This window comes from Euleptes europaea, chromosome 4 (genome assembly GCF_029931775.1).
Source record: "Euleptes europaea isolate rEulEur1 chromosome 4, rEulEur1.hap1, whole genome shotgun sequence".
Classification (NCBI taxonomy): domain Eukaryota; kingdom Metazoa; phylum Chordata; class Lepidosauria; order Squamata; family Sphaerodactylidae; genus Euleptes; species Euleptes europaea.
In genome coordinates this window covers 71,043,450-71,060,786 of record NC_079315.1, presented here as the reverse complement: position 1 = coordinate 71,060,786, position 17,337 = coordinate 71,043,450, and the positions used below count along the sequence as shown (strand labels likewise).

Sequence of the window (17,337 nt, the reverse complement as noted above, 5' to 3'; positions counted from 1 at the left end):
TAAACCATGAGGTGTACAAACCTAGGGTTGTGTCAAAATCACCATGTGGCTGCTTCTTGATTTCTTGCCTGCCTCCCACAAGAATCTCCAGCTGGTGTCCTGAGCACCTCTACACTGCCTGACTGCTATTAAACAATCGTTATGTATGCAGGTCACCTGCTGTTGGTTGACTGCAACAGGACAGGGCAAGCCACTTTGAAAATTTTCATGATGCTATCAGCGAGGGGCCCCTTTACAGTTTCATCTGCAGTTCTATACATTAGAGCAGGCTCCTATTTTTCAGAATTAGATGGGCAACAAAAATAGAAGGCTGACTGAACGCCACATGCCCGCCCTAATGCCTGATGAGCCACAATTGATTTCACAGGTTACAAGTTGTGCAAGCCTGTTTTAGTGCCTTCACTCTTCCTGCCTACAGATCCTCACCCACCATTTAACTGCATTCCATAAACTTTTTTTTTATGAAATAAAGGAAAAAGCTATTTGTTTATGGACACAAGGGGAATTTATAACAAATTCATTTTTTGCGTAATTGAGTGTTGATATATTCAATTAATACTGTTATGAAGTGAGCTCTTCTGTCTCACTGCATCCTCTCCCTTCCTAAAGCCTTTTGTAAATTATGTGTGTGTGTAAAGTGCCGTCAAGTCGCAGCCGACTTATGGCGACCCCTTTTGGGGTTTTCATGGCAAGATACTAACAGAGGTGGTTTGCCAGTGCCTTCCTCTGCACAGCAACCCTGGTATTCCTTGGTGGTCTCTCATCCAAATACTAACCAGGGCCGACCCTGCTTAGCTTCTGAGATCTGATGAGATCAGGCTAGCCTGGGCCATCCAGGTCAGGGCTTTTGTAAATTACATTGCAGCAAAGGGACAGGTCTGGGGAGATGTGCTTGGAAGGGAGAGGGAGGGGATTCAGAAACTGCCAGTGATATTCAAAAGCTGCTTGCTAGGAGAACCTAGGCCATTCACGTGCTCTCAGCCAAACTTACATGGTTGTTGTTGTGAAGAAAGAACAAAGGAAATCAGAACACTGTAAGCCACTGTGAGTCTCTGCTGGGGAAAAAGGTGGGACATAATTGAAATAAATAAATTATGTTTTCCATCTACTCCACACTGCTTTCTCTGTATCCAGGAGGCCACAAGGATTGTACAACTCAACAAATTAGCTGATTGAGACACCACAACAAATCACGACAATCTTTCAAGCTATAAACACTAGATTGAAATCCTGATTTAGCACTTATCATTATGCATGGTTTGCTGCACTACAAAAATTCAGCTGTAGCAACAAATCAAGGTTTAATAAAACCATAGCTAATTATGATGCCTCAATGCAGCCCTTAACAATGATCAAAGGAAAACTTTTCATACAGTTGCAATATGTTTCACTGAGAATTACTGAGAGAAGTTTTCTGTACACTCAGGTTGGGCTTCAGAGGATCTCTCTTGAAAACTGGAATAATAAAAAGGAAGTGATAAATGTTTTAATAAATCAAACAAAGTCCATATTTATATACCTCCTCCCTAAAACATGTGGGGTCACCCCAACAAGCACAGAATGCTGACAGTCAGTTTTTAGGGGGGGGCGGGGGGGAAGAACAGACTGGGTAATGGGCCTGCTCAAATCCCTGAGAGATCAAACAATTCAAAAGGGAGCTTGTATGGGAGAATTTGTTAACTGCCCCTCACTACAGCAATTCCTTGCAGGCCCCCAGCTTGTCACTATATCTAACAGTGAAGTGGGTGGTTCATGCCAATCATGAAAGCAGAAAAACTACAGAAAAGGAAGGTATGAGTATCTCCATACCCTGGGGATTCCCAAGGTATGCAGGAAAAAATGACTCTGTAAATCAAAAGAAAGAGACCTCCCCCACACACAGCCTATTGAAGACTGAATTTGTTCCAGAAGGCACAGAACGCTGAGAGCGGTACACGTTGGTCAAAGGAAGGGGAGAGGAAAAACTAGTCTTCTCAGGCCCCTGAGAGCTTGTAGAATGGGAGGAAATGTTTTTGTCCCTCCTCTCCCTCACAAGAGCTTAGCTATTTATAATATGTCGAACTCTTTAAATTGGGGGTGCTTATCATAAATTACTGCCCTGACATTTAGAATGCCATATCCATAATAAAATTAGTTCCCTGAAAACAATGCTATTACAACAGCAAAACACCGCAGAATACTACAACTATACTATTACTTAATTATACAAAATGCATACTAGGAACTCCTGGATCATAGGCAAAAGGAATCCAGACACAATCATGCCTTCACATCAAGACTTTTTTTCTCTGCAATTTCATCACTGAAGCACATTAGTGGCTAAACAGGAAAAAGCCACAAACTGAAATCAGCAGCAAGTATGCACTGCTTTAAAATTAATTTCTAAATCTGAATTTTAGTAGCTCTCTAAATGAAGTCAGGAATATCCAAGAAAACACAACAACAACTCTGTAAGAGACAACATCCTTCATTCTCAGTCTGTTTCTCCTTCAAGAAAAATGGTCTTTGCAATTCAAGTAAGTTGGATTTGCACACTGTTTGAAAATTGATGGCCATAAAACTTCCTCATGTAGCAAACCTGGTCAAACCCGCTTTAAAATTATGACTATAAAAAATTAATTTGCTGTCTTTTTCTATACAGGTGTTCCTTCCTGTCTATTTTGCAGTTGATTGGAGGAGGCTGAAGTTGGTTCCTTATTCCCAGTTCATTCCCTATTCCCAGTTCCTTATTCACATTTCCTAGTTCCTGAATGATTTTGAGGACATTTCAAAAGCTCTGCACCCCAAGACATGGATTGGACCACCACATATCATACACCCCCACATTCAGGGGACTGTGCCCTTCCAGATGGCGCATGCTGGGTCCTGGTCCAAAGTCCGGTTCTTGTGCCAGCGGCTCCCAAGTGGGGTGACCCAGGACACATGCCCATACAGACCCTGCACCCCAAAATAATCTTTGGATTTTGAATATCCCCTTCAAGAAGACATACAGCGGTGCCCGGTCCAAACACTGGTTCTGGTGCCATTGGCTTCTTTTTGGGTCCACTCCCCCCCAGAAACCTGTATTGCAAAGAGGTTTTGAATAAGGAACTGGAGCTCTGCACCCCAAAATATGAATTGGACCACATTAAACCACTGAGGGAACTACATTTGAGGATAGGAAAGCTGAGAGACAGAGCTTTTCACTCTAGACATTGCGACTGTTCTAACACAACCTTCACTGGCAACTAAACATTGCCAGGGACAATGAACTTTTATATTACCTTTGAACATTTAGTTAGAAAGGACAGGTGATAGAAACAGAGACGCAGAATACCCAGATTATTCGGAAAAAGTACTGTTAAGTATTAGCTATACATTTCCAGATGAGTGAAATGGTTTTGGGTGGAGTTTTCCCAGGAAGAAGGAATGATTCCAAGATCCCTGAATAGAATAGTAATTACTTAGGTAACTGCTGTCAGTTACTAAGTCACCTGCAAGTGGACCTTTAACACATATGCTAAGGGGGCTGATAACTTCTCATTTGTCCTGGAGCCACCACACTTAAGAGCAGCTGGCAGAAGAATCGGCCTTTGTCCCAGGACCCAGCACGTACCCCCTTGAAGTTCACAGTACTCTGAATGTATGATATGAGGTGTATGATATGTGGTGCTCAAAACTTAATTTTGGGGTGCAGAAGGCTCACAAATGTCCAAAACATTTCTTCACAATACAAGATTTTCAGGAGCCATCCACAAATAGAAACAGGTGGTACAAGAACCAGTGTGTGGACCGAGCACAACTGTATGTCCACTGTATGGCACAAGAATCGGACTTTGGACCAGGACCCAGCATGCGCCTTCTCAAAGGGCACAGTCCCCTGAATGTGGGGGTGTATGATATGTGGTGGTCCAATCCATATTTTGGGGTGCAGAGCTCCAGTTCCTTATTCAAAACCTCTTTGCAATACAGGTTTCTGGGGGGGTTGGACCCAAAAAGAAGCCCATGGCACCAGAACCGGTGTTTGGACCGGGCACCGCTGTATGTCTTCTTGGAGGGGACAGTCTCTGGAGTGTGGGGATGTGTCGTTTGGGATGGTCCAAAGATTATTTTGGGGTGCAGTGTCTGTATGGGCATCTGTCCTGGGTCACCCCACTTGGGAGCCGCTGGTACAAGAACCGGACTTTGGACCAGGACCCAGCATGTGCCAGCTGGAAGGTCACAGTCCCCTGAATGTAAGGGTGTATTATATTTGGTGGTCCAATTCATATTTTGGGGTGCAGAGCTGCAGTTCCTTATTCAAAACCTCTTTGCAATACAGGTTTCTGGGGGGGGGACCCAAAAAGAAGCCAATGGCACCAGAACCGGTGTTTGGACCGGGCACCGCTGTATGTCTTCTTGGAGGGGACAGTCTCTGTAGTGTGGGGATGTGTCATTTGGGGTGGTCCAAAGATTATTTTGGGATGCAGCTGAGCCCCAGTGTCTGCATGTGCCTTGGTCCTGGGGGCACCTCACTTGGGAGCTGCTGGCACAAGAATCGGACTTTGGACCAGGACCCAGCATGCGCCATCTCGAAGGGCACAGTCCCCTGAATATGGGGGTGTATGATATGTGGTGGTCCAATCCATATTTTGGGGTGCAGAGCTCCAGTTCCTTATTCAAAACCTCTTTGCAATACAGGTTTCTGGGGGGGTTGGACCCAAAAAGAAGCCCGTGGCACCAGAACCGGTGTTTGGACCGGGCACCGCTGTATGTCTTCTTGGAGGGGACAGTCTCTGGAGTGTGGGGATGTGTCATTTGGAGTGGTCCAAAGATTATTTTGGGGTGCAGCTGAGCCCCAGTGTCTGCATGTGCCTTGGTCCTGGGGGCACCTCACTTGGGAGCTGCTGGCACAAGAATCGGACTTTGGACCAGGACCCAACATGTGCCTTCTCGAAGGGCACAGTCCCCTGAATGTGGGGGTGTATGATATGTGGTGGTCCAATCCATATTTTGGGGTGCAGAGCTCCAGTTCCTTATTCAAAACCTCTTTGCAATACAGGTGTCTGGGGGGGGGCCCAAAAAGAAGTCAATTGCATCAGAACCGGTGTTTGGACCGGGCACCACTGTATGTCTTCTTGGAGGGGACAGTCTCTGGAGTGTGGGGATGTGTCATTTGGGGTGGTCCAAAGATTATTTTGGTGTGCAGGGTCTGTATGGGCATATGTCCTGGATCACCCCACTTGGGAGCCGCTGGCACAAGAACCGGACTTTGGACCAGGACCCAGCATGTGCCATCTGGAAGGGCACAGTCCCCTGAATGTGGGGGTGTATGATATGTGGTGGTCCAATCCATATTTTGGGGTGCAGAGCTCCAGTTCCTTATTCAAAACCTCTTAGCAATACAGGTTTCTGGGGGGGGGACCCAAAAAGAAGCCAATGGCACCAGAACCGATGTTTGGACCGGGCACCGCTGTATGTCTTCTTGGAGGGGACAGTCTCTGGAGTGTGGTGATGTGTCATTTGGGGTGGTCCAAAGATTATTTTGGGGTGCAGGGTCTGTATGGGCATCTGTCCTGGGGGCACCCCACTTGGGAGCCGCTGGCACAAGAACCGAACTTTGGACCAGGACCCAGCATGCGCCTTCTCGAAGGGCACGGTCCCCTGAATGTGGGGGTGTATGATATGTGGTGGTCCAATCCATATTTTGGGGTGCAGAGCTTTTGAAATGTCCTCAAAGTGATTCAGGAACTAGCAAATGTCAATAAGGAACTGGGAATAGGGAACGAACTGGGAATAAGGAACCAATTTCAGCTTCCTGTTGATTGGTCCCTCTTGTATCTTAACTGACTTACATCCAAATACTTGTTGACTGTAGCAAGTATGAGCCTATTGACATTCCTAATCATGCATGCTGAGAGACAGGAGTATATTTGCCTGAAATTCATTTTGACATTAAAATATTAAACACTTTAAGTTCATGAGAAAATCAAGCTACTTGTACATAAAGCGATGTTACTGCAAAGGGACATGCAATAGGATAGTATAAACCTAGGAGTCTAGCCAAAGCCAGGGTCTTCCATGTCTGCAGCTGGCCAAGGGCATGCAACTAAAAGGTTCAAGAGAGCAATCACATTGAAAGGAGAGGGAGAAGGAAAAGAAGGAGAATTAGTCTGGAAGCAAAGAAGTAAAGATGGAGGAGATAAGCAGTATCCTGCCATGATGACACAGCAACTTACATATGTCAACAAACCACACAAAAGAAAGCACACATAGGACTTAAATTAATCACCCATTCATAGATTAGTGAAGTTAAATCTCAAGTGATTCTTATCTATAAGCTTTTTACTACAAATTCAATTATGCAAAAAAATGTGGAAAACAGTTTAAAATCACGATCTCCACATGTAATCCTAGAAAGGATATCCATTATTAAAATCGGGGGAGGGGGGATCAGTACTAAACATACACTTGAGGCCAGAAGAAGTATATTGAGGTGTGTTAGATTTGCATAACAAAGAAAATAAACAAATTCTATTCCTGCAATGTCAGGGGGACAGAGAACATTACATTTTTTGTGTGGTAGATTTCACAGACATACTCTTTGTATCAACAATTCAATTGCTGTGCATTGCAAAGCTACCAGCAAAATACCCAGCCAGAATTTACCTTCCCCGCAACCTAACTAAAAAAACAACAATTAATTACCTGGTATTCCAGGACTTTGCTGCCTACTGAGTTTTGACTTTAAGAATTCCAATTCTGACACAACTTCATTGTTAGCAATACTAGTACACATCCCCAATGCTGGCAGAGCAGCAGCAGTAGCAGTCACCACCACTAACACGAGTGACAGATCACCTACATGCATGCTAAATCAGTGCATGCATCCACGAAACATCAGTGTGACCACCTGCTTCTCGTGTATTTACCTGTTAAAACTGAGCAGATTTAGATAGCTCTGCCCTGCTTGCCAAGCATAAGATTCTGCTTAACTACAGCAGCACAAACCATTGCTGGTGTCACCATGGCTAACACATATTCTTAAGACTGGCTAGCACAGCTATATCACAAGGGAGATATAACAGCTTGGGAAGTATTCATGTTATTGCCCCCTGTTTAACAATTTTCTATGTACAGATGGACTAGAGAGGTGTGATGGATAAATAGGAAAGCAACAAGGATACCTTTCCTTCTATAAACAGGTCCTCAGAAATAAGTGCAATGCAAGAACTCTAGCCTGATCTCAACAATATTATAGGCAGATTTTAGGTCTGCATTCCTTTACGAATGGTCAAGGTCAGAACTGAATCTTACCTCAAGCAGGTACTATAGAGACACTAAAGTACATCTTATGCAGCTTTTATTTAAAAATTATGTGTTAAGTTTTTTAAAAATCTGAAACAGGATATACTTCTGAAGGAAGCAAATAGCCAGCATTCTGCATCCCATACAACAGCAGTTCCAAACAAAGAGGATAGTTTTGGCCAAGGATGCTGGAGCAAACTGGGAAAGTGCCTGAGGTCTTTATGCTGAATAGACAGGTTTGAAGAACTTCTAGCTATAATCGAAAGCTCTCATTATTTTATTACTGTAAAATGAAGACTTAATAAAATACTGTAAAGAGAAACTGGGTGAAACGGGTCTGCTACTGACCCTCAGTCCTCTTCTTCCTCACCCACCTCTCTCCTTCCCAAACTTGACAGGAAATAGTTTTTCTGGCACTTTAACCATTTCAGCTCTGTTTCATGCAGTATTCCTTTCTTGACCAACAGCACAACAGCCAGAAATCCTAACACAGCAAGACATCAATGTCCACGGAGCTGTGTGGAATGCTGCGTGGAAAACACTGAAGAGGGGGGATTCCTTGCAGCAGGATGCCAAGAAGGAAAAAAAACCCTCTGTATAGTTGCAACCATTTGCTTATAAGCACGTACTACAGAATAAAAATTGCATATCCAAAACAAACAGTTTAAAACATGACATATTCATATGAAATATTCTTAAAACTTAACATACATTGCAGGCTGTGTCCTGTGATTTATTTGAAGGCATTTCAAATCACTCATTATGATGTGTTCCAGTCTACCTAAAGTCACCAAATCTCAGGAGTTACAAGGACACGGAGCTCCAAATGATGCATGTTTACTCAGAAGTAAGTCCTACTGATTTCAAGAGGACTTTCCCCAAGTAATTGTTTATGATTGAAGCCTTAGTTAGAGAATTCGGGAATTTTTAGAAATCTGACAGCAAACACAGTATAGATTTACAATAGCTAAGGTAAGGTTTAAAAACAATTCTTTGTCACCAAGGAAAAATAACTTCCCAGGACTTACTATTTCTGCCAGGTAAAACAATATATATTGCATCTACACGTGCCTTAATGAAATCACCTATGTTACACACTGAAGCTACCGTTTTAATGTTTGTTTTTTATTCCCCATTCTAAATTAGCTACCGTCTGCTTGATTTCAACTGGGATCTCTCCGCTTGTTTTACCTACTGCAGAAAGGAATGCTGCGTGAAAAACACTGAAGGGGGGGATTTCTTGCAGCAGGATGCCAAGAAGGGGAAAAAACCCTCTGTACAGTTGCAACCATTTGCTTTTTACCACTTAATCCTTTCGACTCTATCTCAGATCATTTCCAGGGAACACTGCAAGTTAGAACAAGGTATGAGTATCCATTAATCTTTCATTGCCTCCAGAGTGGATACTCAAAAGGGGAGAGTCTCTATTCTGAAAACAAAATCAAAGCAGCATGAAAAAGGACAACACTGAAGCCTCTTACCTCGCTCAGCTCTGCAGAGGAGTCATTTCCATATTTCATGGCAACTCCAGAATTCATGATGAGACTTTCCAGGGCTTGACTGCTTTCTATGGATTTTAAGGTTTCCAATCCTTGCTCTGGAAGATTCAACACTCCCTTCTCTGAGCTTTCCCTGTCTTGCACATTTTGCTCTAGACAGCCATTTTCACTCAACATTTAGACAGTCTAAAAATTAACAATGCACAGGGGCTCCTAAAGAGAGACAAAAAACTGGCGGTCGTTTCACAAACAATCCATTGCTGCGAGTTACTCATTAAAGCACTGCAGAGTGGCAAGGCGAGACAGAGCACAGACAGGCAGTTACGATCTCCTGGCTACTAAAACTGCTTGGGAGAGCCAGGCTTCAGCTTTATGCCTTCATTCTCCCCTTCAGCTACATCACAGAAAGCATTTCCCGAAGGAGTTCAAAGCATTTGGAAATATTTGGGGAGCTTCAGACTGGCAATCACAGCCCCAAGCTCAGAGCACAGGTCGGGTCCTATCAGGAGGTAGGAAAAGAACAAGACACGGACCTATCCTGCTGTTCACGCTAAAGTTTCCCCTTCCAGGAAGCCTGGAGTTGTAAGTGGTTTATGATCAAACACAGCTGTCTTGCTGCTGGCTACAGGGTGCATGGGAGAGGCGGTACCAAAGGGAGGAGGGACTAAGAGGAGAACAGGAGGAGGAAGGAGACAGAACACATGCTATAGAAAGCTCACTTTGGAATTACAGGCACATTTCCAAAGTTTCAAATGCTAATTAAAAATCACTGTACAAAGTACAAAGCTAAATAAATGTAAAACGTCAACTGGGTCACCTTGATACCAGTTCTTCATTTCCAATTAAGTGACCTTCCCTTTGTGATTCAGAAGAAGCTACTACAAAACTAAGAAGCTCAATTAAAATTTTACAAGCATGGAGGGCAGCGATTACTGGATGCCTTTTTAAAGAGCTTGAATGAAGCCAAGAACGTAAGGAACACTAGTTCTTAAAACAGTGAGCCAAACACTTCAAAGTAGTCCATAGAAAACGGGACACCAAACTTCCACTGAAGATGCCAACTCTTACAAAAAGTCAATCACTACTGTGAAAAGATGGCTGCAAGTGTGGTATCCTGAGATATCTCCATCAGGAACTACTGGACTCATAAGCAGTCATAGTTGTAGTAATGTTACAAAGCTAACCTTCACAAAAAGTCAATCTTTTAAAACTAGAAATTCTTTCTGATACACACAGCACATGATGAACATTCCTAATGCCACATGACCAACATTCCTTGTGCCACAAAAGTTGAAGAGCAGATGGTTTTTAAACTCACGGTGGTCTCCAATCACACCACTCTCATATATTCACTGCAAATTAAAAGCATATTTCTAAAATACAGTAAACTCAGTTCCAGCTTCTTATTCATTTGACTTAGGGAGAAAGGCACAAAAAGGTAACTAAATTATGGTATGTCAACCGCCCCCTCTCCAAAACTGGTTGCACTAGATTATACAGTCCCAGGCTGGCAATGTGGAGCTGCCTAGCTACTAGGAAAACTGCTGAGTAGGAAAAAATGAAAATGAAAATAATGTTCAGCATTATATAGTTTAAAAGATAATCATACAAGCCCAGCAGCAAGTAGCATCATAATGCTGCCTAAAAAGTCATAAAAATGGGTGCATCTCTCTTCTTACTCAAATCCAAGCCTGCAACAAGGTGAGTACATCAGCAGCACTGAAAAATATAGTATATGCTCTTATCTTCCAGACCAGAGTTACACAGTTTAATTTCCTGCACGCGATCACAAGTCATTCCTTTCATAGTAGAGACACTGGATGGAAAATTAAATCACTATAATACTGGTTTGATACAAATGAAAAGTCTAGCATTGTTAGCTGCTAGACAAATTTTTCTTAGAAGCTTCTCTTCCAAACGAGCTTTAAGAAAAAAATAGCTTGACTCTCACCCCCGCCCTAAACTTGGTTACTTATAAATGGGTCTCACTGATTTCCTAGGAACATTTAGGAGCTTTCTGGAAGAGACAGCTGCCTGAAAGTGTTGCCTGTGTCAAGCTGTGAGAAAGCACTTCTGCCACACACTAAATTGGTTGTTTCACCAGACATAGGTAAACAGCCTTTTTCAAGTATTTGCAACTCTATGAGTGAAGCATGATCATGGGTGTTGCAGTGGCTGAACTTGGTCATCGGCAGGGAGCCAAAACACAATATGGCAGGTCACGTGCAGGACTTCCAAGCAGCTGTATCAAATCAATAGACTGTTACGTTGGTTCTATATTCCAAGAACCATATCAGTTACATCTTACAAATATAACAACATTTTGAGAAACAATCGATTCATTAGCTGGTAACCCTTGTTATATGAAACATATATATCCATCATTATCTTTGGTGTCTTTACAGTAACAATATATTGTTTATTCCATAATCTCTATCTCTGTTCCTCTCTCCTACAATTTCTGTCCTGTCTTCCTTGCGATCCATCATGCCTAGACTTTCCTAGGACAAGTATGTCTGTAATGGCTCTTCATTGCCTTCAGGTCTTCAAAATCACTCATCATAGCTGTGACAGCCAAAGATCTCGACTTGTTTGCATTCTCTGCTCTCTTCATTTTTGTTCCCTAATGCACAGATAATCACCACTGGTGTTTATCTTACTGGTCGCAAGTGCACAGAACTGCACCCATCACTGAAATTTTACAAATTAAGTGCTCTCTGCTACCCAGCATTCCAGAATAACTGATATAAAAGCAGCAACTTGAAATATTATCTTACAAATATAACGAAAGCACCCATACCCTCTCCCCCTTTTCGGCTTCCTTCTCTCCTTCCCACTCAACTGTTAACTTTCCTTTCTCTGCCCCCCCCCCCGTCTTCAGCTTTCCCTCCCAACAGCCTCTACCCAAAAAACTATGGCCCAGTTGTGGAGTGCCTGCTACTCAGCCCAGTTGAGCTATGGGGAACCCACAAGGACTTATGGGGGGCACCTCAGCCCCTAATCACCTTTTCCTGATATTTCCTCTTTCCATTCTCCTGGCAATTCCATTATCCTCACCTTTCCCTGTTTCCGCCATCCTTCCCACCCACCAGCTAGCTTACCTTTAATCTGCCCCTTATCTTCAGCTATATTTATTTACTTCACTTGTACCCCGCCTTTCTCCACAATGGGGACCCAAAACAGCTTACACCATTCTTCTCTCATCGGCCTTTTATGCAAGACTGTTTCCCTCGCCTTCACCCCTCCGACAACTTTGGATCTTTGTTTTGATTATGCATGCTGTTTCCAACCATCAGAGGTCACCATGCTCTCCCCCTGCGTTTCCCTGCATTTTCAAATTTGAGATAAAACAGGTCCCTGAAAACATGGGCAAAACGCAGTAGCAGCAACTCAGCCTGGACTCCCTTGCCTTTAAATGACAATAACCAAGGCTTCAACTAGCAATAATGTTGTAGTTGCCTAGAAACAGCCAGAGGCCATTCATTTTTTACAGCTACAGGTGCTGCTTCGATTGTTTTGGGGCATTTTAACCCCTACGTCATTGTTAATTGTTTTTAATTTCAGATTTTTCTGAAAACCTGGGGTTTTTGTCAGGTTTATAGAAAGATCTGTCTTTTCTGTTTTTGGCTCCAGTCTCTGGATGTAAGTTTCCTCCGATCTGGCCATGTTGAGAATTAGATATATTGACATGATTACATAACACCACAGGTGACTGCACTAAAGCGCAATAATACCTTACCTACCTACTGGTGAGTAATGTAAGTGTGACGGATACAGGGGTAAACTGAGAGACTTAGTAACTGTCAGCCAATGCCATAAAGTAGTGGGCGGAGTCGGGAAAGCTGACAGGCTTCTTTTTGAAGGGAGAGAGGAGATCTTGAGCAGTTACCGTATTTTTCGCTCCATAAGAAGCACTTTTTTCCTTCTCAAAAGTGAGGGGAAATGTGGGTGCGTCTTATAGAGCGAATGTGCGCACAGAGCCGGCTGGGCGCGCTGGGAGGCAGCCGGGGAAAGCTGCCTCGCGCCGTTCCAGCGCGCCCAGCCGGCTCTGTGCGCCCGCCCAGCCCGCTCTGTGCGCTTGCTCGCCTCCCAGCTAGGAAGCGGAGGGGGGGCGGCTTGGCGCGCCCGCCCGCCTCCTCCCCGCCCGCTCTGAGCGCTTGGCGCGCCTCTCCCGCCCGGCTCCTCCCAGCTCGCTCTGAGCTCTTGGAGCGCCCGCCCGCCTCCTCCCCGCCCGCTCTGAGCGCTTGGCGCGCCTCTCCCGCCCGGCTCCTCCCAGCTCGCTCTGAGCTCTTGGAGCGCCTCTCCCGCCCGGCTCCTCCCAGCTCGCTCTGAGCTCTTGGAGCGCCCGCCCGCCTCCTCCCCGCCCGCTGAGCGCTTGGCGCGCCCGCTCCCTGCCCACGTTTTTAGAGGAGGAAAACAAGATTTTTTCTTGTTTTCCTCCTCTAAAAACTAGGTGCGTCTTATGGAGCGGTGCGTCCTATGGAGCGAAAAATACGGTAGCTCTTGGGAAGTATATAGCTCTGAGCTCCTGCACTGTGTGGTGGTGCAGAGAGACTCTAAGAATAATTGTTCAATTTCTACCTACCGTATTTTTCCATCTATAAGTCGCCCCCATGTATAAGATGACCCCAATTTTTTTACCCAAAATTAAAATAAAATAGGGGTAGTCTTATACATGGGGGCGTCTTATAGGGCAAAAGAGTCCTGTCGCCCTGGCTGGCCGGCGTCTAGCTTTCAAACAGGGCCCCACCCACCCAGCCCAACAGCTGACGGATGGAGTGGTGGTGACTGGTTTAAACAGCGGATGCTGGCCGGCCAGGGCCACCGACCTCTTTCCCCGATTGCTCTCTTTCTCCGCCCGTCAGCTGTTGGGCGGGGAAAGAGAGCGAGCGGAAGAGTCGTCACCCTGGCAGTCCAGCGTCCAGCCAGGGTTACAAGACTCTTTCCCCGCTCGCTCTCTTTCCCCGCCCAACAGCTGACGGACAGAGAAAGAGAGCGAGCGGGGAAAGAGGCGGCTGTTGCCGCCGACCCCCGTGTATAAGACGATCCCCTAATTTTGGGGCTAAACTTTACAGAAAAAAGGGTCGTCGTATACATGGAAAAATACGGTAGCTTGTTTTAAAACCAAACCTGAGTAGCGACAAGGGGAAGATTGTGGCAGTGTGTGATATCCCTTTCATCAGTCACTTGGTGGGAGGGGGCTTCTGAAACAGAAAGACTCCTGACTCAGTGTTTTGGGGAAGAGTGATTTGTTTCCACAGGAGGTGGGCCAATCTAAGGAGTGGGAAAAGTTGTGGATGAACCTCCACTCATTGGTACTTTTGTGTGCTGGGTTAGTCTGAGTCTGTGTGTGTGTGTGTAAAGTGCCGTCAAGTCGCAGCGGACTTATGGCGACCCCTTTTGGGGTTTTCATGGCAAGAGACTAACAGAGGTGGTTTGCCAGTGCCTTCCTCTGCACAGCAACCCTGGTATTCCTTGGTGGTCTCCCATCCAAATACTAACCAGGGCAGACCCTGCTTAGCTTCTGAGATCTGACAAGATCAGGCTAGCCTGGGCCATCCAGGTCAGGGCAGTCTGAGTCCAGACCAAGTATTTTGAGTCTGTGAATATTTTGAATAACATCTAAGTATATAACTGAGTATCCTGAAGAAACTGAACTTTGAACTAAGAACTGTGCCTGAAACCAACTAAGATTTTGAACCGCCTGTAACCATTTAAGCTTTGTGCCTCTCTTGAAGAATAACCAACAATCTAAAATCCTTTCTGTAAATAATAAACATCTTTTTGTTCAACTTTTAAATTCAGCCTCTAAGCCTTTCTATTTCTACTGGGGGGAAGGAAAAGGAAACTCTCCTCACAAAATCAAAGGGTGACAGACTGTGGTGTAGAAAGAGTATTAAATCCTCCTCTCAGCTACTGGTAACAGGGAGAAAAGAAGTAGAGAAACTCCTTCCCCACTTCCTCACAGTAAGCCTCTTGCATTCATAGATACCAGAAATCTTTTTATACTGGCCTTTAAAGCTAACATGTTCAGAACACCAAGTCTCATATTTTACAATTCCAACAGAGTCACAAGATATGTAATTCAATCAGTGAGTTGCCATTAGACTTTTTTCTTTTGTTATTAATAAGAAATCTGAGAAAGAGCTGGTATTATTAGGGGTGGGAGAACAACTAAAGACTACAGTAGGTTTATTCTTCATAATGGTACTGTCTCTGGGCCAGTTATCTGTCTAACAAGCCCTGCTCTCGGTGTCCCTTCCTTCAGAGGCAAGGTGGGTGGCAACCAGAGACAGGCTTTTTCCAATAGTGGCACCTTGCTTACAGAATGCCCTTCCCCCTCCTTTGCTTTCTTTTAGGGGTTGATTCTTTAACACTATTTTAGTCTGAAAATTTTATTCTAATGCTATTTTAATTTTTTATGGTCTGTGTTTATATCCTGGATTTTAATTATTTTCTTTCCATGCTTTGTTTTGGTTTTTTATTTTAAGACTCTTCAGGCAGGTTCCTGGAGAGGCGGCATAAAATATTGCTAAAGATTAATTAAATAATAACATTCGTGAATTAAAATGTAAGTAGCTTAGGTAAGACCGGGTGGCAGAAGCAGTTAGTACAAGAAGAGTTTGTATTACATTGCTATAGTACACTGCTGGCATCAATGCCACAAAAATGGTAAGTACATCAATAAAGCAATTTCTGCCCAAATTATTTAGAGCAAGCATTATGTGGACACCTGTTCTTTCCTCTCAAGCTCCCTTCTCTTGTTCTGCCAATTCTGGCTATCTTTGCCTCCATGGAAATCCCCCTCAAACTACTGTGATTTTTAGTACTTCCCATAAATGTCCCTTATGAACCTACCAACCCACCTCTGTTGCACTCAGAAGCTTTACAGAGAAATGGACAATTTGTTCCTGCAGTGAAGAAAAAGAGATGTGTCGGAAAACGTACTAAGCCAGGTGCTGGAAGATGGGATCATATACGAATTAGAGGTTCGTTACAACCTCCTGAGAACAGGCTTCACAGACCTCCATCTTAAAGTATATAGTGACAAACATGAACAACAGGCCAAGCAACATTTGCCCTGCAAATGGCCATCAGTGGGATATTGCCCCAAATGGTTGCTGAGATAACAGTTCCCTGAACAGAACAGATAGAAATTCCTCCAATGAAATGGTTATTCCAGTGTCCTGTAAACTTTGGAAACAGACACAATAATATATCCCACCAGAATCACAACAGGCACTTTCTTCCCTAGAGATCACTGCTGCAAGAAGACAAAATGATAGTATCAAGCAATGCCTAGATACAATCGACATAATAATGCCGTCCTAACAGCAAATTAAGGAGCCCCGTGGTGCAGAGTGGTAAGCTGCAGTACTGCAGTCCAAGCTCTGCTCACGACCTGAGTTCGATCCCAACGGAAGTCGGTTTCAGGTAACCAGCTCAAGGTTGACTCAGCCTTCCATCCTTCCGAGGTCAGTAAAATGTATACCCTGCTTACTGGGGGTAAAGTGTAGACGACTGGGGAAGGCACTGGCAAACCACCCCGTAAACAAAGTCTGCCTAGTAAACATCGGGATGTGACATCATCCCATGGGTCAGGAATGACCTGGTGCTTGCACAGGGGGCTTTTACCTTTACCCTAACAGCAAATTAATGCCAGATTTTTAGCTAGGCAAAAAGAAGCCAGAGAGTTCTTGCAATCTATAAAAGGCTGAAACTCACTTAAGGATTAATGACGGATCAAGATAAAGACCTTGTCCTTATGAAATATGCAAAGCTTCTTAACCACATAAGATATCAGAAATGCTCCTGAACTGGCTTTGAGACCCCAACTCAAATTCTCCTAAAGAAAACTACAAAGGTCCTTCGAAGATCCATGGTGGAGGAAGTACCCTTTGCCTAGTTTGGCATCACATCTTAATGCTGGAATAGAGTGGATGCCTCCTGGCAAATGCAAGAGGCTCCCATCTGGCTCCCATTGTCCTGCCACTTGCAGACAATATCTGAGGACCTTGGTTTTTCTCCCACTCTGTGGCATGAGGGAGGGAGGGGAGCAGAAATCACAGCTGAGCTCTCTCTTCCACCCCAGGAAAGAGGAAGGGAGGCATTTGAAGTGATTATGAGGCCCAGTGGAACACCAGGGTAGGAAGCAGAATGAGGCAGCTTTGCTCTCTGTGGATGGATGTGGATGATACCTTTGGTAAGCAGCTTCAACAAGGCCCTGGGGAACACCCACATACCTACCAAGGGAGAGGGAGCCAAGATCTCTTTGGCAGCAATCCACCAACTGGGGCAAAGGCAGATAAGCTCTGTTCAGCTCCTTTCCTTGTGAGCCATATGCTCTGCTACTCAGTGATGTTCAGTAAAGAAAAGAAGAAAAGGGGGGCGGGGGAGAGAAAAGCAACCAAAGTGAAAATGAAAGATTAAAGTGTCTCTTTAGGAGCCCAAATTCCCCTGCTTTCTGGCCAAATGACTAGGGCCATCCTGGGAAGCTAGGGAGAGTCTCCTTTTGGAACAGGCAGAAGACTGACCCTATCAGGTACTTTACTAGGTGTTGAAACTGACTTCT

General features: G+C 44.4%; 1 protein-coding gene across 2 annotated transcripts in view; it reads right to left on the bottom strand.

Annotated features, from left to right (window-relative positions):
* The window catches only part of MCC (MCC regulator of WNT signaling pathway), a 249,633-nt gene that overhangs the window by 175,885 nt on the left and 56,411 nt on the right, over nt 1-17,337 (bottom strand). Inside the window, exon 1 of one of the 2 annotated variants that reach the window (XM_056848104.1) lies at nt 8,748-9,344. The exons of the other annotated variant lie outside the window; for it this stretch is intronic. Coding sequence (XP_056704082.1) covers nt 8,748-8,942 — 195 coding nt within the window. The 5' untranslated portion in view covers nt 8,943-9,344. Of the gene's footprint in view, nt 1-8,747; nt 9,345-17,337 lie in introns of those variants that run through there. 2 annotated transcript variants of the gene reach the window in all.